The 23,077-nt window shown below is 49.0% G+C and overlaps 1 protein-coding gene across 1 annotated transcript; it reads right to left on the bottom strand.

The window, feature by feature from the left end:
• Positions 1 to 10,376: 10,376 nt before the first annotated feature.
• LOC149344496 (uncharacterized) lies at positions 10,377 to 21,175 on the bottom strand. The gene is made up of 8 exons (XM_089547245.1): positions 21,029 to 21,175; positions 18,786 to 18,845; positions 17,481 to 17,555; positions 15,864 to 15,912; positions 14,280 to 14,491; positions 12,852 to 13,142; positions 11,172 to 11,391; positions 10,377 to 10,399 (listed from the first exon to the last, which is right to left on the bottom strand). The coding sequence occupies exons 1-8, from the start codon at positions 21,173 to 21,175 to the stop codon at positions 10,377 to 10,379; spliced, it is 1,077 nt and encodes a 358-aa protein (XP_089403371.1).
• Positions 21,176 to 23,077: the final 1,902 nt, after the last annotated feature.

Genomic DNA, 23,077 nt, shown 5'->3' with positions numbered 1-23,077 from the left:
CATCTGGGCTGACAAGCGTGTCGCAGCAGTCGGCCAGCACAGTGGTTGGTAGGCTGCCAATGGTGGAGAGCCGCCTGTACAACCTGGAGAGCGAAATTGATGCTCTGCCAGGTAAAATCATGGAAGCGGTCCGGGGCTCCATTCAGCAACTTCTTCAGGCCGAATTGGCAAAAATCATGCCTGCTATAGTGGCACAGGTTACTGAGACAGCTCTCTCTGTCGTTCAGGACCAAATTGAAGCTCAACTCAGTCAAAGCCGCTCCCGCTCGCGGTCTCCGCGACCAGACCTCCGCAGGCGGAAGGTGGTCCTTCGCCAGGCCACAGGCTCACTAGAAAACATTCCGGCCGCTCTCTCTCCGGACGTGCTGGTGCCTCTGCCTGAGGCCCCATCACCTTCGGGGGTGGGACCTGGCCCCCAAAATTAAATAATCACGTTCACGATGGCTAGCCGACCCCAGCGGAAAGCCAACAACAATTCGGAGCAATTCGAGATCATACAGTGGAACTGCAGGGGTCTACGGAGCTGGAAAAAACGGTCACACCTCCAGCTCTACCTGCAGTCTCTCGGTACCGCACCGGCGCTCCTAGCTCTTCAGGAACCCGGCGCAGATGCTAAATTCACAGGGTATAGCTCGTTTCAAGGCGGTCCTACAACGTGCATCCTGGTGAACAAAGCGTACACCGCAGTCCCAGTAGACCTCGAACTGGAGACTGAACAGGAATACAGTATGGTCAAGGTCCTGCCGCTCAAGCGCCGCGACCCATCAATACATGTCCTTAACATTTACTGCCCCCCGCATAAGCCGCGCGTGACCTTCAACGAAATCTTCTACCGTGCGCTCAAATCGGCTGACAAGGAACCTCTAGTGATCGTTGGGGACTTCAATGCTCCAAGCCTACATTGGGGCTACCACTTTGAGAAGGCCAGAGGACGCAAGCTGGCGGAGCTCATCTCCACACTTCGTCTTACACTCCTCACGGATCCGTGTTGTCCCACACGTGTGGGCAACTCGGTTACGCGAGACACATGCCCTGACCTGACTCTCGTTACGAACACCAGAGACGCTACCTGGGAGAACCTGGGAGAGACTCTTGGTAGCGATCACTGCCTTCTCCGGGTCACTCTTCTGGCGAAGGCGGCTCGCAAAAAGTGGGGCCACACTAAATTGACCGATTGGCATAAGTTTCGAACAAAAGAGATACCTCCCGTGCTCTTATCCGGCGGATATGCGGAGTGGGCAAAGCAATTAGACACAATACAAAGACAACACGTCACGACACTTCAGACCACTGAAGAGATCCCTGCAGTGGACAATCACCTCCTGCACTTGTGGGAGGCTCGCCGGAGTCTTACCAAACGGTGGAAGAAGCAAAAGCTGAATCGCAAACTTAAAGCTCGCATTGTTGACCTCACGGAGCAGGCTGCGGCGTATGCTGCCCAGCTCACCGATTCAAACTGGATAGAGAAGTGTAATTCGGCAGCGCGTCAGATGAGCTCGAGAGGAACATGGCGCTTCTTTCGCAGTCTCATCGACCCCACTCAAACGAGAGGGGAGACGCAAAGACAGCTCCGGCGGGCTTTGCACGGGTACCAAGGTACGACGGCTCAACTCGCGGACACCCTGTGCGACAGATATCTCTGCCGCATAGAGGACCCAGTTGGGCCCGAGTACGAGTACGCGGGAAAGCCGAATCCCGACATTGATGCCCCTTTTGAGTTACACGACCTTAAGGCGGCTTTAGCTAAAATGCGGCGAGGTACGGCTCCGGGTCGGGATCGCATAACAGTCAATCTGTTGGCCAACCTCCCAGATTCGGCCTACCTCCACCTGCTAGGGTACATTAACCAGATTTGGGACGGGCGTCCACTCCCTCCCGAATGGAAGACCTCCTTGGTCACTTTCATCCCTAAGCCAGGCAAGCCAGTGAATACCGACAACCTGAGGCCCATCTCACTAACCTCTTGTGTGGGCAAGCTTATGGAGACGATGGTCAGGGATCGCCTCTCTCCACACATAGAGACCAAGGGCCTCTTTGCAGACACTATGTTCGGGTTCCGACCGCATATGTCTGCGCAGGACGTCCTCCTCCAGTTACACCGCTACATAATACGACCCACTGCCATGCGCCACAACGACAAGGCCATCCTTGCCCTTGATCTTAAGGGGGCCTTTGACAACGTTCGTCATAGCAGCATCTTGGCTAACTTGAGTACCACTGATTGTGGGCGCAAGGCATTCATATATGTAAGAGACTTTCTCTCCAAGCGTCAGGCCTTCCTCAAGATTGAGGATGACGAATACGGACCATACACGATGGGTACACGGGGTACACCCCAAGGGGCGGTCTTGTCGCCACTTCTTTTCAACATTGCCATGATGCAGCTTCCCCACCAATTGGCCCGGGTGGAAGGCATTCATCACGCACTATACGCGGACGACATAACAATTTGGACTACCGAAGGGAGCCTTGGGGAAATGGAGGACCGCCTTCAGCGGGCCGCCACCATAACCGACAGCTACGCTATCGGCTGTGGTCTCCAATGTGCTCCCGCAAAATCGGAACTTCTGCACATCAGATCCGATCCTAAGGACAACACGAGTTTGCAAATCTCTCTGACGGGAGGCCCCATCAAAGAGGTCGGGGAGCTCCGCATACTAGGTCTGTTCATCCATAACAGGCTCAGCCCGGAATCCACTATTGCCAAACTCAAGCGCGTAGGCGAACAGGTCGGACGCATGATCCATCGCGTTTCTAACAAGCGCGGCGGGTTGCGAGGCAGGGACGCGCTTCGGCTCGCCCATGCCTTCGTGACCAGCAGGATCCTCTACTCCGCTCCCTACCTTCGCACTACGAAACAACAAGAAATAAGAATCGACACCATCGTTAGAAAGGCTACAAAGCGAGCACTGGGCCTTCCAGTGGCCACCTCCAATGCTAAGTTGTCGGCGTTGGGGGTGATCAACTCCTACCAGGAGTTACGAGAGGCCCACCTCGTGAACCAATATACGCGACTCTCGCAGACGGCATCCGGGCGCCGCCTGCTAGACCGCTTGCACATCCAACACGAGTGCACTCCAGAGGAGACGTGTCGGATTCCGGAGCTATGGCGTCACAAGCTCTGGGTCCCTCCACTCCCGCGCAACATGGACACACATACACACGAAGGCAGACGAGAGGCGCGCGCTCGGGCCCTCGAACACCAACACGGATCCAAACAGGGTGTATACTACGTTGACGTGGCAGGGCCGTCGCCCAATGGATTCTACACGGCCGCAGTAGTTCACCAGGATCAATGCGTTAATGGGCTCTCCTTTCGAGCTCGAAATTCAGCACAGGCTGAGGAAGTAGCCATTGCGCTTGCCGCCTCGGACTTGAATTCGAAGGTAATCGTGACAGATTCGCGTCGAGCCTGTCAACACTACCTGGCTGGCGAGATTTCACCTTTAGCCTGGAGTATATTAAAGCGCGCAGTGAGGGAATCGGACCCTTCGCCCAAACGCATAGTTTGGACTCCAGGCCATCAGGGCGTTAGAGGTAATGAGGCTGCGGACGCGGCTGCCCGAGCGCTTACCTACCGGGCACCTCACCCAGGCTCTTCCGGCTCGGAGATTGTGCAACCGCTTCTGCGGTTCAGAGAAATTCTGGACGACTATTGCGAACGCCATCGTCTTTTCCCGGTCCCTGCTAAGGGCCTGAGTAAAGCTGATGAGCGAACTCTGAGGCGCTTGCAGACCAACACTCTGTTGTGTCCTGCAATAGTTAAACATTTCGACCCCAAAATTGATGGGCGCTGCCCTCACTGTGGGGAAGTTTCCGATACCTTCCACATGGTTTGGGCCTGTCAAAAGAATCCTTCCCTTCCCCCCAATCCTTCCCCTTCCCGAGAGGCATGGGAGGCAGCCCTGCTCAACTGCTCGGGGCTGGAGTCTCAAAGGGCTCTAGTCCAACGGGCGCGAGTAGCGGCCTCGTCCAGCGGGGTCCCGGACTAAGGACTCCACCTATGTAAAGGGCCATTTTTGGCCTGCAAACTCTCCTGTTGTTTATTAAAAAGTTTTCACCACCACCACCATAGACACAGTTGCGTCCCAAGTGGAGCAGTAATTTGAATCACAAATGAAAGCGAACCGTGAACTGGTCTCTTTGTTACAAATCTCGATTGGAAATACGCCAGAGCAATATACAAGTGTCTAAGGACCGCGAATGAATTGAATAACTCTGAGTATATATTACAATAACAGTATGCAAGTTTAAAACGAACGAAGAGGGAATGAAACCTTTCTTTTTAGAGCGCAGCTCTTTGGCGTCCGTTCCTGGGTTTCGCGTCGTCGTCGGCGTCGGCGTCGGCGTCGGCCTCGTAACCAGCTCCGCCCCCAATGTCACGCTTTTCAATTGGTCGAAATGCTCGTGACGTCACAGTGCGCGAATTTCAAATGGGGCCAATTGTACTTTGGCTAGTAACCATGCAACCAATCAAAGGGATCGTATAGTGATGCTGCAACTAAGTTGGACTGAGTTTAGTTAATTGCTTAATTAATCAATTAGCCTAATTAATATAGAGGATAATGAACAGGTCAGAAGAAAAGAAAAGAAAGACGCGCGCCGCAGCGACAATAGCGTCCGCGGAAGGAGACGGTGCTGAAAAAAACAGATAAGTACGAAGCCGCGTTCCCTCCACCACCACGCACTTCCCCACTCAATAAGACGTTGCTCGTTTCATATACGTTGTGTCGAACATCCTAGACAGTTCCAACAATTGACAGGTTAATGACAGAACACGATGGAGAGAAATACAATAATATAAATATGAAATAGCCTAATTAACCTTTCTAGTTAGACCGCATAAATCAATAAAACCGAGAACGAAATTGGTCGAGTTGGGGAATCGAACTAGGGTCTCCGGAGTGCGATACGAGCACGCTAGCCACTCCGTAATGCCAGCTGAATGGTTTGGAATGAACAAAGGCGCGTCTAGCTAATACGGCGTCTTCGTTCACTCCCATCTTCCCCCTTTCCCTTACGGCGAGGTGCAGGTGTCCACCCAGATATGCGAGAGAGATACATTTCCTCTCCTCAAAAAATAAATTTACGGTCCAGCAAGGCGTACAGCCGAATTGGCGATGGCGTTCTGTGGACTCCCTGGCAGCGTTGCAAGACGCTGTCGCGTTCCACTCTTACAGGCGAAGCTTAACATGTTAACCACACATCAGTAACACACGCAGACAGCCAATGGACGCGTCATTCGCTGGCAGCACTTGATTCATCATTCACAACCACATTCTTAACGTACGCTCCCTTGCCGCACATGCCAAGGACGTACACCACGATCACATTCTGCGCCATTCCTCTGTACTTTGCTTTGCTGAAACCTGGATGGATCCCGAAGAGCCTCACGAAATCATAGATTTCCTATACTGCTGTGGTGCTCGCAGAGACCACAACAGAGCGGCGGGAGTCGCTATCTACTTGCGCACAGGTCTCTCTGCAATACCAGTCGAAATGTTTGGCACGTCACATGAAGTTGGCGAACTGTGCGCCGCAAAGTTGCCCAACGGCTTGCTGGTAGTAGCTGCCTACTTCGCCCCTACCGCACTCACGAAAGACGTAGTGCACTTCCTGCAACTCGCATTAACCGTCCGTCGATCCACACCGATGTTAGTAGTGGGGGACTTTAATGTTGACATAAAGACAAACAGCAATTTCCTAACACTTATGCGGGAGAACATCCCGTTCCTCTCGCTCGTAACGCGTCCCACGGCTGTGACAACCTCGCGAGGCACTTGTAATAGATCTCGTCTTTGAGAATCAAGCATTGGTGTACCAAGTCGAACATATATCAGTCTATTTCTCCGACCACAAAGCTTCCTTCATGACTGTCAAGAACTGTTAGTGGAGTCTTTGTTAAAGGAATACGTGTGAAAAATAAAAAAAAAAATTCTGTGATAGCGCATACATGTGTTGCTCGATTTCTTTGCCTCAATCTATCGAAAAGGTGAAACAGCTTATTTGCTGCGCTCAAATTTCGCATTAGGAAGTAACGTAATCGTCGGTAATTTTTTCAAAACATTACGTATATCAAACCGGATGCCTTCAGAACTCAATTAGTGTTTTGTGTCCTGATTATGCAAACAGACAACGCTGGAATGGCAGGTGACAATATCACGGACGAAGTCTTTAAAATATAAAAATGAAATTTTTCTGGAAAATGCTTACAACAACCAAAACAACTTGTCAAGTAATGAAATTTTCGGTTCCGGCATGGAACATATCACTGACGAAACCAGCGCCTCGGTTTTGGGTGATGCGAAGTAGGCTAAGAATTCGGTTCGTAGATTGCTAATAAATTCATTGAATGTGTAGAACGAATGCTATTGAGCGCTTGCACTAAGCCGGGCGGCATACGTCGTGGACCAACTTAACATGAGCGTTTAAACCGTGGGAATGGCGTCGTGAGGAGATTTTGTCTGTCTGTCTGCACCAGGTATGAGTCGCTGGAACGGAGCCGGCACTTTAGTAACCGTTAAAACCTGTTTATTTTTAAAATTTGGAGGGCGATTTATCAGCGCAGTAAGGGTTTTTGGAACTATTTTCAGTGACAGCCCACCAGACGCTGGCGTTCGCTGCAGCCGTGACGTCATGGGCACACTTCCAACGCCGCGAAAATCGTTGCTGCGAGAATCCGTCGGACGTGCATGAGCTGGTATGCCTTAGCGCACATGGGCACCGATTTGCCAGTGACCGACTCAGTTTCGACTGTGCAGTTTCGTGTGGGGAAACAGGCGCGGCGACCGTAAGTCTCCAAACCAATGCGTCAACTGATGTGAAATTAATGGGCTGGGCTCCATCCCCTAGCTGTTTTGTTTCTTTCTTTCTGGTTTCGCGGGGAGAGGATGACATCATTTTAAATCGCCGATATCTTCGGCGCTAGTGAGGCCAGCTTAAAACTTCTTGGGTCAGGATGACGAGCGGTAGAATGCCTATCGCTACTCTTTTTAACTTCGTAAAATGGCTTTTTGTAGTTCCTTTGAAAGAAAGCTTCCATGCGCGTACGCAGTAGCACATACATGTAGCCCCATTTGATACTGCGATCTCAGCCTGTGTGTGTTTTTTTTTTGTGTGCGTAGGGGGCGACAAATTCATCCCGAGCGAAAATGGAGACTCTCCTTGCGCTGTGAGCAGAAAGGCAGAGCTTGCTGTGCGTTCACATCATCACATCACTTTAATTTCCTGAAAGACCCCTTGCGGGGTGTTCGCATCGGGCGGAGGAGGATGTCAAGTGGCAATAGATACCGAACTGGAGACGACGACTGGACGCACTGGTTTTTTATTTACGTATTACACAAAGAACGCACGCACCAAAACGCGACAGAAAAATAAATCAATAAATATATAAATAAACGATAACAAAATTTCAGGACAAGTAATTTGTCAGGAATTGATGCTTTAACTGGAAATGACATCTCTCCGGTATTGACGCCAAGGTCGTCAATTTCCCCCAGCCAATGCGACTGCTTCCGTCTGGTGACGCCACTTCCCTCTAATCAATGGGTGAATTTTATGACCACGACGACTCATTTCGGCGTCGTGGGTCTTCTAATGCTAACGCATTAAGGGCGATTCTTACAATGAGGAGGATAGATGAAACACATTTCAAACGAAAAGTATAATTGTCTTCCGACGCCACTGACGCTCGCGCTGCCAGCTAGACGGTTCTGAACGACAGTCATCTTTCAAAAGACAGCGAAACCTTGCGCCTGGCAGAGACTGTTGTCTTCCTCCACCTAGGGATTGTGAATTCAAGTGAAAATCCCTGCATAGACTCCGCACCCGGTTTTCCAATCGTGGCGGTATTTCGGGCGCACTAAGTGACGCAGAGATTACGCCACGGATACTGGAATGTTCACTAGCACGAAACGACTGAAGAAGACCGCTGCGCCTCCGTCTTCCGCTGCGGAGATTGCGGCGTGTTGCATTGTTGTATTGAACCGACATAATTCCATGAAGATGTCGTCTGTTTCCCAGCTTGTGCCATTGTTACTGGCACCAGCTGTAGTCGTATTCGCCGGCTAGTAACAGCTATCAGTGTTCCGCCTGCACGATGCAACACTGGTAATTTGAGGCTAGAAAACGGGCAATAGGCTACGAATAACACCAATGATGGGGTCTCATATCTGTTGGGTGCCATTTGAAACTGTACAAACGAAATGCAGCTGGAAAGAAGGACGCCTGACCCTGTAGGTTTGAGTGCGCACACTTAGAAAAAGCTCGAACCACCTCTGAACACTCGCTCATGCGTCTGTACAAAGTTTTCGCCGCAGATGATCGTCAATCCGAGCTGCGGCGTCGGTGCAGTGTCTGCCGTCGTCCCATTTCACCGGTGTGAGCTGAACGCTTCCACCGAGCCGTGAGTCTCGGAGGCAGCCCGCGGCCATCACACCATCCGGGCGTCGTAGACGAAGCGGCGGCCCCCGGGTTCACGGTGTTCGGCCAGCAAGTCCTCCTGGGACTCGCCCACGGGACTCGAGGGCCCGTTGGGCTGGCCGCCGCCGCCTCCGGGCAGGGCCTTGGCGCCATTGCACAGCTGGGACCCACGTCGGCTGCGCCTCTCGGGACAAGCTGCGGAGGAGGCCCATTCGGTCATCGGTTCATTTCGCTTTGGTGCACAGCTACGCCAAGCTTAAGAAGACGCGTAAGCTTCGCGTTAAGAGTAGACGCTATAGCGCCTTTTCCTTCTTTTCTGAAGCCTAATTAATAGCATTTATATACCTGGTTGCATTTTTATTATTATAACATCAGTACACATCCCCAGCACACTTTACTGTTATACACACTGTGAACCAACGACCAACAATACACGTTTGATTGTAAATGGCTGTCTCTCACAACAAGTGAGTATTCAGTCCCCTGTGAAACAGGGTTGCCCGCTGTCCCCACTTCTGTTCGCATTATACTTGGAGCAACTTTGTCTAAGTGCTATAAACAGTGCAGCTGTCAGTGGCTTCCCTATAATGGGTCGCGAGCTGAAGGTATTAGCCTAAGCGGATGACCTCGCGTTTTTCTGCGCTCGTAAGCCAAGCATCGATGAGATTATTTGCTCAACGGAGGACTGGTTCAATGACAGGAGCTCAGATTAATCGTTCTAAGAGTTGCGGTGTCTGCTTTTGATTGTGAGAATCGACACCTGTGGAATATGGTGGCATGCAACGGACACGTAATCCTCTCAAGTACCTTGGCGTTCCTCTGAATGCCTATAAGCATAGTGAACATTACTGGAAAGACCGTGTGGCAACTCTACAGCCCTATGCTCAGACTTTTGTCCCTCATGGTCTCTCGATTTTTGGCAGGGCGTCTCATGTAATCTGTTCCTCGCCACTAAAATTTACTTGCTCGAACTAACCGTCGTGTGTAGATGCAGACTTGGCAGTGCTCCCGTGTCCGTTGGACGTCGCTATTTGTCGACGCACGACCAGGGCCAGGGCTAGAGCGCAGACGACGAATATGGCGAACAGGGCGGCTGCGCAGCCGACGACGATTTCGACGCTCACGCAGCTCCACGCTGAAAAATTGAAGAAGTGCGAATGAATCAGTTCGCCCCTAACGCTGCAGAGCTAAGCCTTTCACTAAGACAGTCCACCCTTGCGACAGGTGCCCAGCGGTAACAATTATGTTCTTAGTGTACAGGCAAGTCTTGCCAAGTGCAACTGCTATTTGCCTGATGCAGAAAATTCGGTAGTTATGATGGTGTGTGCCCGGAAGTCCAACACCGAGAAAAAGCATGCGAGAGCCGAACAACCACGAGCTCTCCACAAGCGCAAACTCAGCGGTTAGGACGTCACGTAGGACACGATGACCTCGAAATTTCGACTTTTGGTACAAATCTCTTGGAAGTAGAGATGAATCTAAACTACTTTTTGTCTTGAGCGTGCACCAAAAGATGTCCCCCAGCTTCTTCATGCTAAAGACTAGGCGCCAGGCGCACGTTGACAGTTGCTTTATGTTTAGTTACGTTTAAAGACTCGCCTACATACCCTTCGGCTACAGCTGGAAGAAGCCAAAGCCTCTAGCACTACAACAATCGGACGCGACGCTGGCGTTCGGTGTGTTGAATGGCATCGCTCGAATGAAGCAAACGTTTGACAGAAGAGGCAGCACGCGCATCGAAGTATCTGCAGCACTTGTCTTTGCTCGTGTGACAACTCGGAAATGAATATAGCTTGTTTCGCCTCTTAGTCATGATAAAATCGAAACTTGGCCATGCATACAGATGATGTCACCGACAGTATAAAGGACATAGATCCGTGTTGACGTTGCAACGACGCTTCTATATAAGCAAATTGCATTTGCTAGATGAACATTTTTAAGTTTGGCAAAAGTAGTCAGACGTTTGGTGGTCGCTGAACTGATGCAAGGAAACACGACCATCACAGAACAATATGAATTACGACGGTTTTATAACGAAATGTCGAGGCTTCTTGCTTTTACAGTAAGTTATAGTGACCGACACATCGCTTGGTACCGAGGTACTTCTAGATTAATGCAATACATTAAGGCCTGTGAAAATTTCGGCCAGAATGATAATATTAGATCATGGAGCTTACACGGCAAAAGAAAGACAACAATGACATCATGGCTTATTTCTAAGCAATGATATTATTACGGTAAAGACGGCTGATAGGAAACAACTGATATTCGGGGGAGGGGGTACGTTTGTCTGACTTCCGTAAAGTGCTGCCTTACTCGGAAAAGGGTTAACGCAGCGTTGTTAGGGGAAAAAACACAGTTAAATTCGCATGTCCGCAGTAACACGCCCCGAACAATCTCGCTTGCTAGCGCTTTCAAAACGGTCTGCAGGCCTTAAGCACAGTGGCCTAACTCTAGCTTGAAAAATTGAGCAGCGAGTCCTGCAGCGATTATTATTTATGATTTTTACGTCGTTTTCTCTATTCTCGCCCCTTGCCTGTACAATGCCCCTTGCCATCCCCCTCGCGTAAAATGAATACGCTGTAGAGCAGCCGGATTTCCGCACTATGAGAATACATTTTGCGCTTGGCTGGTTGGTGTGTGCTGTGTGACCAGTCCATTTGCTGTTTGCGACGGGAACCAGCGGTTAGCAGTAGTCACTGCAGGAGCGAACCCGAGCATTGATGAGGGAGCATGTAGGTGCAACTCACGCGGAGGGGCCTCCTGAATGCTGGCTTCGGGCTCCGCAGCGAGGAGCGTGTCGAGGAGCAGGGCCTCCGTCTCCGCTTCGGGTTCTCCCGTCCACGAGGACAGGCGGCGGACGAAGATGGAGTAGGAGGTGTCCGGCCGGAGAGGGAGCGTGGCTGACTGCCGGGAGGTGTACAGGCGCCCCGTCACATCCACCGCGTTGTCCAGGACCTTCCACATGACCTGGGAGAGCGCGAAGAACCACCGACGCACCCTTAAATGCGGCTATGAGCAGAACTATCCGATGATCATCGGTCTCGTTTACAGCCTTACCCGTGATGCCCGTGACTGTGAAAAGAGGGTAGAGAACGTGCCATGTCCTGTGTACTAGAGAGGACAGAACTACCCAGGGTTCGTGGCTGGTGAATTTGTCGTATAGGTGGGATATGTACCAGCAATCGCCTGATTTCACTAGCACACGTTAGAGAAGCACAGTGAAACTTTCACCGCCGTAAGTGTGGAACCGCCGGCCGGCATGAAAGCTATGCGCTTTGGTTGCCGTTCGCGTATCCTATATTTTGCTCTCTGCTAAGAGCCCAAAGGACGACCAACCAATATTCCTCTGTATAGATTCTCCTTTGTCTTTACATGAACCGCTAAGCTTATTTGAGCACAGTTCTTTCGTTAATCGTATTTGTAGAACGTCAGATTTCAAGCCTAGTACCGCGTTCGCAAACAGTTCATGACCCATTGCACAATTCCGTAGTATTGATTCATATCCGTGATATCTCTATAGTTTTATACGTTTCATTATGACCGCGTTCGTCTTTCCTTTCATCTTGAGACATTCTTCGTGGGTATTTAGATATTCTTTTTATTCGTCAATCCACACCTCCCGATATTTTATCTTCTCCCTGGACAGCAATAGCGGTATCTGTCTTCTGCCCCTAGCCAACACCGCGTAACGCAATGGGGATGTTTTCACATGCAATTGTGAGGAAACTACAGAGTGCCATTACATGCAGCTTGAACATGTTGATATGTGTGGCCTACGCTTCCACTCTCTACAAAGCCGGACTTGTAAAATGATTGCTACCTTCCGGAAGCACCAACCACCTCCCCTCATTGCGCCTCGTTTAGCCCCACACCAAACGCCACCCTGATCCCCGCCCCACCCTACCCCCACCCATCACCACCTTGTAGGAGCGCGATCCATCAGCCATCCACCAAAGTCTATTCTACAGAAGCGCCAGACATAACGAGATCTCCTCCCTCTACTCTCCACAAGGTCGCACCGGACTAGATACCAACGCAGCAGCGGATTAAAAAGCAACGGTGAATCGAATTCAAGCACGCTGGCTGGGCACTGCGTTGGTATCTGCCAAGAGGCAGTTGGCAGTATCGAATAAATAAATAAATAAATAAATAAATAAATAAATAAATAAGACAGTAGAGTGGGGGAGGGGGGTGTCAGGCCCTCCCCCCCTTGGATACGTGCCTGACCGGAAGTAACGTCACCAAACCGAAAGTGATGCGACAACGCATCGGGGCGCTCCTTGCGGTATCGCAACCCAGGCTGGGCATTGCTTAGGCGTCCACTAATTTTTGCCACCGGCTCTGCCGTTCACCCTGCGGAAACCCTTCCACACAAATATCGGTCTACATTAAACGTGCTCTACAAAGCAACTGTAATGAGACCGCACCTCGAACTTGACTATCTTGGAGTGGGACGAGTGGTGGGCGCAATCCCAGGAGACCTGCGCCTCGACCTTTTGCCCCGCCGACTGGCGCAGCTCCAGCAATTTGGGCGCTGCGCAGGTCTCCACCCTGTCCGCGGCGTCCGACAGCAGGGTGTCCTGGTCTGGCCGTACGGCGTCCAGCTCCAGCATCAGCCGGCTGTGCGCCCAGGGTCCACGGGGCGCCAGAGCCACGATCTCCAGCTCGGACGCCTGCTTCAGCTGGCTGCGGCTCAGGGTCGCGTTCTGGTACTGCGTCTGCGAAGAGCGAGGTGCGATGGTTGAGGCTGTGAAAAAAACATCACAGAGAGGGGCAGAAGGTGCGTCGAAATGTGGGGGAGGAGATTGCAGGTATATTCAGGCTCCTCCTTTAGGAATGACGCGATGCGTTTTTCTGCGGCCTGCAGGCATAAAACGATGATGGTCGATTTGCATATATATTTAAGGCAAATCCGAATTAGGTGCGCTAACGCCTTGTGGCGATTGTTCGGATTGTTTGATGTGCACTTGGGAAATAGGTCACGTGACCTTGTGACGTAATCACGACCTTTGCACTGAGTTTTACAGTTATTCGGGGTTTTTCTGTTTGTTTTTTTAATAAATTGATTAGCTACTCTCAAGAGCTATTGACCATGAGCGCACGTAGACAGCGTAAAGTTTAACGGGTGCATCACGCTAGCGTCTTCCTTAGCCTGTTTAGGTATTTCATTTAGGTATACTCGTTCTGAGAAATATAATTTATGCCGTCATAATTTTAGATACTCACAGCTGAGCATAAAATTGTGCTACTAATATCATGGGAGTAGTTCTGAGATATATACATCAAGAGACAAAGCATTACATGATGTTTCACCTTTTTTGATCCTCGCATACTGCCCAAACGTCTTGAACATCTGCCAGCAAACAACTGCAAATCACTGGCCGCGAGCAGTGGTAAAAGATGGACGCTATAGGGAACCCGCGGGAATGAGTGAAACAAACAGATGGAGACGAAAAGCGCCAATCTGGGGCCGTCTTTTGTAGGCGCTGGTTTCCTTTTCCCTTTTCTTTAGGTTGTCTGTCGTTGTATGTCCGCGACGTGCTACGCCATCGGGAAGCCGCGAGCAGTCGCAGAAAGGGAAACGAATTCTTACAAAGTTGCGGCCCCTGGGGCAGAACTGGCGGTGACTACATGCGAGCCAAGTTGCTGCTGCATCAAACCTTCTGTCCCATAACGTATAAGAAGCAAAAGTCTGAGTGCATGACCATGGAAAGTGGAGGGGAGGGACAGCATACCGCTGCCCTCTTTATGCTGTGTATTTGTTCTGTTATCTTTTTGTTCTAACTGCACAAACCTAACACGGGGCACATGCTTTCACGTCGCCAGATCTCCGACCGCTCGGCTGGCATGCGTACCTGGGCGGCCTCCTCCCAGCGGTCCCGGTGTACCACTCCCCTCAGCAGCAGCAGGTACACCAGCGCCGGTTCGGTCGGACCATCCCCGAGACCCAGAGGCCGATGCCACGTCACGCGCACCGCCTCGTCTCCGTCGGCCGCTTCCAGGCGCGGCGGGTCTGCGAACACGCCGGCCAGTTCCTCCTCTGCAGGGCTTTTCGCAGCTGCGATGCCTGCGAGAAGGAAGCCTGCATTCTTGAGGTCCGCTCGGCACTTGAACTTGCTGGGTTGTGAGGAGGCTTCTTGAATGAGCCGTCGCAGCTGTGTGATCCTAGCCTTTTTGTTAATTTCCGCAGCAAAATTCCCACCCCTGTAGTACTTTTTCACGACAATGATAGCCAAAACGGGTACATAGTCAATAAATTACGTCTGTGCCGATCAAGTAGAGTCCGGTTCAAGATCTGACTTCACTAATCACTTGTTCACTACGACAGAATCATTATGGAGTGCTGACATGACAGTCACAATGAGAACGAACAAATCAAAAATATTTGAAAGCTAATGAGATTTATGTGTGTTACTGAAAGAAGCTTCATTACTTGGAAGCGCGAAAGAGGTATTCCTAAAATGAAGCCCACTCCCTTTTCGAACAAATTAGAAGAAAAAGCGGACAGCGTTTGTGAACACATCTATTAAAAGATAGAAACAATATTCTAGGAAGCTTTTAGAGCACACGCTTTGAATGTTCATACCAAATGGGCTACGGAGAGAGTATTGGCCCAGTGAGATATCTGACACCTATTTGGTTGCATGCACAAGTCTATACATTTTGGATTCAGCCCTGACAAACTACAGTGAGGAACACTGTGATGAGCGCTGTAGATAAACACTCGCTAGCAGAAACCTAAATACAGGTCTTCTCTTGCAGTTTATCTCTGTCTCTGAGGTCTCAAGTTTAATGATGTGCTTTGCTTGTATTTAGAGAAGGAAAAAAGTTTTGTTTCTTTGTTGCGTCGGTGCTTTTGAGGCATTGCATACCCCTCTGTGTATCCCTTCTGTGCTTGTTACTTTCTCAGGGATATATTGGCCGCGCATCCGTGGTATTTCTTGCTTATGATGGTATATTTTTCTAGATAATTTTGTGCATAATATATTTTATATTTAATATTTGCTATCACGCGCTACATAGATTATTCTGAAGCGAGAAGTTTTCTTATGGGCTTTCGGGGCCTTCGTCCGCAATTTTACACCTTCTGCCAACTCGCCTCCGAATTTCACATGTCATTGAAACCAAAGAAACTATCAAGTAATCAATCACTCAATGAAATAAAATGTGTTGACAAGACAAATAAAAAAAACGGATGAAAGGAAAATTAAAACTCAGAGACTGACTCTTCAACGAGCAAACATCCGTTCTAGCTTTTGAAGGTACTACTTGAGAGCTGTAGTGGCTTAACAAAACATTCCAGACAAAAAACTCGGGGAGCTCAATGTAGTCAGCTAGGTCCGGCACGTAGACTTCTGCCTTGTGTTCGGTTCATTCTGTCGGCACCAAGCACTAGTGGTCCCGTCTCGTTTTGTGCTACTACGTGGCAGTATACGTACCGGTTCCATTTGTGCGCTGGAAGGAGCAGGCCACCTGACAGCCCGGAAACTGCGCAAAGAGGGTTGGGAGGTATACGTTAGGAGAGCATGCTCGTGCAGGAGCCGCTGCGCTCCGAAGAACAGGCGAACAACTATAAAAAAAAGACGCTGACAATAGAGACAAGAACATGGGTCCTCTGCTAACAGCTCCTCCAGTGGAGGTTTTAGCCGAACATCCGCACTGCGCGATGTCTTGGCTTGGTCTTTTTTTCTCCCTCCTCGCGTGTTATAAGTGCACAGAAGGTTCTTAATGCGAAGCTGTCAAAGGCCGAAAAGGAATTTTACTGATGACAAAAGAACCAAGTGAGCAATGATGCTTAAAGAGGCACACACAAAGTTTCAACGCTCTACGCGTAAGATTCCGAGTTTTCGCTTTTAGTAAGCAAAAAAAATCAGCGCAGTAATCGTGGTAGTTATACTGCCCCATTCCCACCCACCCATCGTCTAAAAGCCCATCTGAACAAAATTTCCGTAGCCTAGCAATACACACGTCTTTATCTTGTGTTCTCGGACGCAGTCACATCTCTCTCCTTCTCCATTCCCTTTTGCAACCCTTCCTGTTTTTCCCCCTGTGCAAGGCAGCAAATCGGAGGAGCTGGCATTCTTGGAAGCCAACCGGAACACCCTCGTGTTGCTCCCCGCTCCCCGCTCCTCGCCACTTCGCTGCTTCAGCGCGGGCGGGGCAGAGAATGTCACGTCGTATGTGTTTTACGGAATGTCGCCTCTTATTTGACGCCACTCTTTGTGACGCCGCAAGGGCATGGTTTTCGAATGGCGTGACAAATGACCCGAATTAGTTGAGCGACAGCGGCGAGGGTAATCGCATTTTCAAAATTCTAAAAACTGATATGGCTATTACAAACGACTGGCTGCAAATAACTGAATGCAACCAGGAGCCTATAGAAAATAGTTAAAAATTTAAGTCCTAAAATTTAGTTAGGCCTAATCAGTCTACTAGTTAACACGATTCGCCAGTTCTTTGATGCCTGCCAACACTGGTATTAGTATGCCGCAAAATACTTGTATTTACCTCGAAAGCCGTATAAGAAAAAATTTGGACCTTAAAAAAAGCAAGAAAACACCCGGTATATGTAGAAGCGCGGTCTGATGTAAACGAACCGTTCTATGGCCTTCTGGTACTATTTACTTGTTGAGAAATATAAATATGAAGGACGGTCATATTCACGGAACAGTTCCTCATGAACACACTATTTTTCTCAATTTGTGCTACCACAGTAGCAGTGAATGTACTGAGAGCAGACAAGACTGCTCCACTGACTCATGTATGCACCCATACGCTTATCACATAAACACTCCCATAGTATGAAAGAAAAGAATAATTTTGCACACAAGTGCGAATTTTTTTTGCTATTTCTTCACTAAAGTAGAAAATGACTTCTGAATGTTATACGGTAATTTGAGAACAAGTTACAAAACAAAAAAAAACCGTGCCTGTCGCGCCTAACAATGATGATATCAATAACTGAATGCTCTTACTCCGTTCCTCTCATATTGTACACGGGGGTCTCCCGCAAAAAAAAAAAAAAACAAAAAAACCTGCAGGGCGGATTGACTTACGCAGATGTCTGCCGCGGTGCACATGGGTCCCCAGATGGTGAAGTTGTCGTAGAAGAGGCCGCACACTTCCCAGCACTGCGGGGACAAAGAGAGTGGTGAGAGGAACCGACGCTGTCCTGACGAACGCTCCTTGTCGGCTTCCATGTGGCTGACGCGTACGCTGCATGTGCTCAGCCGACAACGACATGCGCTCAGAACACAGCGCATGTCCTCTCTGCGGTCTTTTGAGTCATTACGGGACATTTACAGCGTTCTAGAAGTATCGTGGGTTGGGTAAGCAGGCACTGCTTAGTGTTCAGCTGTGATCCTTTTGGCTTTGCATCAATTCCGCACGCACGCAGCTCGCACACCTGGTGAGTATACATAGCCCATCCATGCGCTCAAAGAAGGATTGCCAGACTGAAGATGCAAAGACGCATATCCCGAGGCAGAGCGCATGAGAGCGGCTCCGTGTCGTGTTCTTCAAGGAGCTAACAACAAATTCCTTAATATAGGCAACCGCCAGGTGCGATCTCCTCGTGCTTTGTGCATGCTCCCACACTGATTAAATTACTTGAAACCTCCATGCAAGGGCACCTTCATAATAAAAATAAAATATCAAGCCGAAGAGAGAACTCCCATCTCACCAAGAATATACGCTGGATCTAGCAACCATGCTTTCTGGATGTACGAGAAGTACAAAGTTCTTTTTGGATGTCGCGGCACGGTTTGGCCGAAGCAAGTGCACTTGTTCGATGCAGTGATATGAAGCGTTCATAATGAAGACAAAAAACTGAGAGCCAGAAGACGCTTTCATGCCTCAGGCTGGCCGTAAATCTGGCCTGTCAATATGGCCGAACCGGGGCTAACAGCCAAGTGCGTTCGGTCTGAAATTACCTGCACGTTCAAGACAGTGCTATTTGCTGGAGTACACCACCGTTGATTTTTATATCTTAAAATCCTACGTTGCACCAAAAACTGCTGCATTGGTTGGTTGGTTTATGGGGTTTAACGTCCCAAAGCGACTAAGGCTATGAGAAACGCCGTAGTGGAGGGCTCCGGAAATTTCGACCACCTGGGGTTCTTTAACGTGCACTGACATCGCACAGTACACGGGTCTCTAGAATTTCTCCTCCAAAGAAATTCTAGCCGCCGCTGCCGGGATCGAACCCGCGTCTTTCGGGTCAGCAGCCGAGCACCATAACCACTAGGCCACCGCGGCGGCTACTGCTGCATTCTACAAATTCGCTGTTTTTCGAAGTGCCTCCTATAAAATATAAATCATGTGAACTCTACGTGAAGTATACCCTGAACTAGAAGACTCACCATGTAACACTCCTTGTCTCCCTTGCATTCAATCTGCTGGGACCCGGTTGCCAGGCCAAGCTGAAAGTAAAGACGTAGCACGCAACTACACATGAGAGCATTACAGTAATCTTTGGCACGCAATTCTATACGGTATCGCTCGACGCGCACTAGGCTGGCAGGCAAGGAATCGTCAACGTTATTGTGTACCGATGAGAGAATTTAAGCAATATGGCCCGCATAACTACTTACTTCCATGTAGCGATGTAATGCGTATAACGAGAGTAGGTTTTGTTGAAAGCTCGACGCTCAATCACTTCTGGTCTGACGGAGCCCGAATCACGTGGAACAAATCAAATTGCCTGTGATTCTGCTTGTCCAGAGATTAACAAACAGCAAATAATGTTGCAGACAAATGGTTGAATCGGGACGTATCCGTACATCTGATGTGAAAAGGGAGGAAAACTTCACGGCCAGCATCATGTAACTATTCCATTATATTCTATTCCTTCCCCGTTGTGTTGTTCAGTGAGTCGTTATCGTCGATATAAGCCAATCGCTGCAGCGGCTGATTTCAATGGAATAGAATCTAGTGAAAAGGCAGTGTATTAAACCGAATTAAAGTACACCAGGCGTTTCACGGCCGTTCTCGACTAATTTTTAAAATAGGCTTTTAGATGCTTTTCGCGCAATTTCAAAAATTCGAAATATCATATCCTAAAAAATGATATGGTATTGGTAACGGCGAACTGCAACTCTCTACTTACAACCAGGCCTCTGGCTATAAGAGTGAAAAAGGTACCTATTAGAATTTAGTTAATCACTTTGCTAGTTAACATCTTCGCCACTTTTCCGTGGCATTACAGTGGTATTACTATGCCGAAGAAAAAATATCTTTACCTAAAAAAACCTCCTGTGAAAATTTAACTCCTTTCAGACTTTAATTGCAGAAGAGCTCGATCACTGTAGTGGAGGGCTCCGGATTAATTTGGAGCAGCTGGGGCTTTTTAACGCGCACTCACATCGTTCAGCACACGGGCGTTTTCGCATTTCGTCTCCATCAAATTGAGGCTGGCGCGGCCGAGATTAAGCACGCATATACTTGAGCTTATAGCAGCCGAATGGCGAATCCACTGAGCCACAGGGGCGAGTTAAACTGGATTAAAGTAAGTCGCGTTAAAATAAAGCGACATTGACGGTCACCGATCAGAATTTGTGCCAATTTCTCGACAACAAATTATTTATCTTTTGTGGCGTTATGTGTGGTTCAAATTATAAGTTTACAGCGTCAAAATAGCGGCGAATAGAAGCGGTTAACAGGAAAAATATTTCATTTCTCAGAGCTGTGAGCGAAGCGTTACAGACCTCCAACGCAGTCGACTGTTCCGATTGTTTCCACGGATGCCTCAGTTTGTGCTGCCGACGGCTCGCAAAGTTAGCGGGCGTCAACACTGGAATGTTCAGAGCCGTGACTTCGACAAGGACATTTTGTATCTTGCGGGCATCATTGACTAAGAAATCGGAATACGACTGTCCTCACGAAACCTGAGTATGCGTTCTTAGTTTTTCTTGCTAGGGGGACAGGAGTTACGGAATGAAGATATTTTACTGCTACAAGGAGTGAAGCCTGTTTCACATGCAAGCGGGAACGCTAGCGAATCCTGCCGCCGCGGCCTAAAAACCTGTTTTGAGGCGTCGCGGCGGCTCGAGCGGGCAAAGCGACGAGGTTTCAACGAGTTGGAAGATTTCGCTGCGACGCGCCGCTCAGTCGCTCGCATGTGAACCAGGCTTGACACCTCCACTCGCGAGAACTTCCTATTTTCATTTTTCTCCTTAAAAGAAACAAAAATTTTACTGCTATTTGCCTCAGGCACTTGCTGTAAAAACTGCGTTTCCTGCTTATATCACGCGTGAATTACTTAATTAATTCACGGCCAGGTATGTTGCACAGGCTGCGCAGTCAGTGTCAAAGCGAATACCTTTAAAACAACTGTCGCGGTCGTGGCGCGTACATTTCAATGGAGCAGAGATGCAGAATCCCCCGTGGCCGAGCGCCATGCGAAGTGAATGCAGGGTAAAGAACCTCAAGCGGTCGGAATTTATCCGGAGCTCTCTGCCACGGCGTCTCTCACAACCCCGTGGGCAGCTGTGGTACGTTAAAGCTCTGGTTAAACGAACTACGTATCAACCGCCGCGCTCTCTGAACAATTCAGCTACCGGATAAATGCCAGCCGTAGGCGTCCACTACTTCCAAGGTCTCTCACCTCTCCGAGGCAGGTGGCTCGGCACTGGGCCAGCCGGAGTCTCTCCCGGAGGGCACCGGCGATGTGGAGTTCCGGCGTCGGCCGGTGGGCCACCACCACGCCGACTGCGACGAGCACGCCCAACACGAACACCTTGCTTGCGAACATGGCTGTGCCCCGGGGCGAAGACCACTAGCGCGTCTCCGGGTGCGAACTGTGACGGGGTCCGGGACCACTCGGAGTCCTTATGGGCGCTCGGTTTCCTGTGTCCCGGAGGCTGCTGATGCGAGCACTGACGATGGCGGACACCCTCTCCATGCCGTCGCCTGTGCGCTATCGGTCCCCCTTTCCTTAAGCTGGGCTCTCCTGCCTGAGTCGATTTCCTTGGTCTTCCTCCATCTCCTAGTCGCCTGCGAACCGATTGAAAACAGTTTCCTGCCTTTTACCCTGTTGTCAGTCGCGTTTCCTCTGAGCGCTGACACCGTTGACGACAGTGATTGCATGACCCATATTTCATTTCCTTCTCATGTAAGGCCTTTGGGCTTGCTTGTACGGTCCTCAGCAGATTTACAATATTGCGTGCTGATTACGTTGTCCCCGAACGAAATAAAATCAGTTAAAGAAACACAGTCTCACTTTGCCCTGCACTAGTAAAAGAAGTTACCGGGAATTACAGTATACAATCGGCGCCCAGTGTACAGTCCGTTCGGAATATTTTTCGCCTAGAAAGATATTTTTTCTTTGCGCTGTCCGCATAGGGTATATGGCCCACAGAAATTGAAATTGAACTTTATTCCCTCGAGGCGGAAAGGGACTCGAACAAAAGTGAAAACATATCACTTGACGTGGTTCCAGCCCCCATTTACAAGGCGTACAGCAGTTGCACATTTACATATATAGCAGCATAATCAAGACAACGTGCCCACATAGCAAGTGAATCAAGACCTTCTTGTCTGAAAAGAAAAATTAGTTGGTCGCAGTCTACGTCAATGTCCCATTTTACACAACAATAAGATATCCCCATCACATCAAGACCAGCATAACACACCTGAGAAAAGAAAAAAAAAGCACCATTATACAATTAGTAGCGAGCATAACCATCACTCTTGTTTTGTAAAGTCTTCAGAGTTTGGGTGCTAACGTTTTCGATATTTATATCGTGTTTATGGACATAACTTAACAAGGTTCGAAGTGAATATTCGAGCATATGACGGCTGATGGTTGTGCGCATGAATAATATTTTCGCAATTTCACTTGACCGCGATGTAGATCTACCTTCTCTTAAACTTAGATTTGATATGGTTTGAATGAGGACCTCATTGTTTTGGACATCGTGTTTATATCTTAGCAAGAAGTGCAACAAAATATATGCGCACGCTCACTGCAAGAAACCTCGCAATAGAATAATGGTTGGGAATTCCATGTCATATTCGGCGATGCTTAAAAAAAAAGCTATATAGTTCTTCTCTGTAGGTAGTTGGCAAAGTGCAAAATTTCAATGTAGAAATATTTTATAAATTTATAATTATGTATTGCCTTCGAAATGTGTGCCACTAGTTACTGTACAGAGGTAGCCCCACTTCCTCATTTTCGGGCTCCTGTGATAGGAAGAAAATAAAAAAAAACTGCGACAAATTGCACTCATGCGAAGGAAATACGAAAACATTCTTTTTTAGCCGGCACAATCTATTCCAGTTTGATTATACTCAATTATGACTCTATTCCAATTACGATGTCTTTCGCTCTCAAACCTATTCCAATTCTCATTCTGTTTCAATACTGAATACTTAACTACGCGGAGTGAGTCGCACTAATAAATCGTGGCTAGTCCTCATATGACTTACCGCAGCAGTGACGCTGCGGTTAAGCGATGCGTCACTCCTCTGACAGGCATTAAACAAAGCCACTGGTTAGGCTTGTGAGACCCAGGTAGCTCTTCCCGAGCCATAGCTCCCGCAAGCCTCGTTTTCGCGAATATAGTTCTTCGGGAGGCTGTCTGTTTTGCACGTAGGCCTGTTGTTTGGTTTGATTTTATGGAGTTTAACGTCCAAAACCTAATTATAGGCCATG

Source organism: Amblyomma mixtum, chromosome 5 (assembly GCF_055824585.1).
Source record: "Amblyomma mixtum isolate Tamu chromosome 5, ASM5582458v1, whole genome shotgun sequence".
In the NCBI taxonomy this organism is placed as follows: domain Eukaryota; kingdom Metazoa; phylum Arthropoda; class Arachnida; order Ixodida; family Ixodidae; genus Amblyomma; species Amblyomma mixtum.
Note: the sequence above shows the minus strand (reverse complement) of the source record. Positions and strands in the feature narration are given on the sequence as shown.

Coding starts and splice junctions, on each gene's coding strand:
- LOC149344496 (XM_089547245.1), bottom strand. CDS start 21,175: ATGTTCGCAAGCAAGGTGTTCGTGTTGGGCGTGCTCGTCGCAGTCGGC. Junction 17,556..18,785: donor GAGACAAGGAGTGTTACATG/GTGAGTCTTCTA, acceptor TTGTCCCCGCAG/TGCTGGGAAGTGTGCGGCCT. Junction 14,492..15,863: donor CCAGCGCACAAATGGAACCG/GTACGTATACTG, acceptor TCCTTCTCGCAG/GCATCGCAGCTGCGAAAAGC.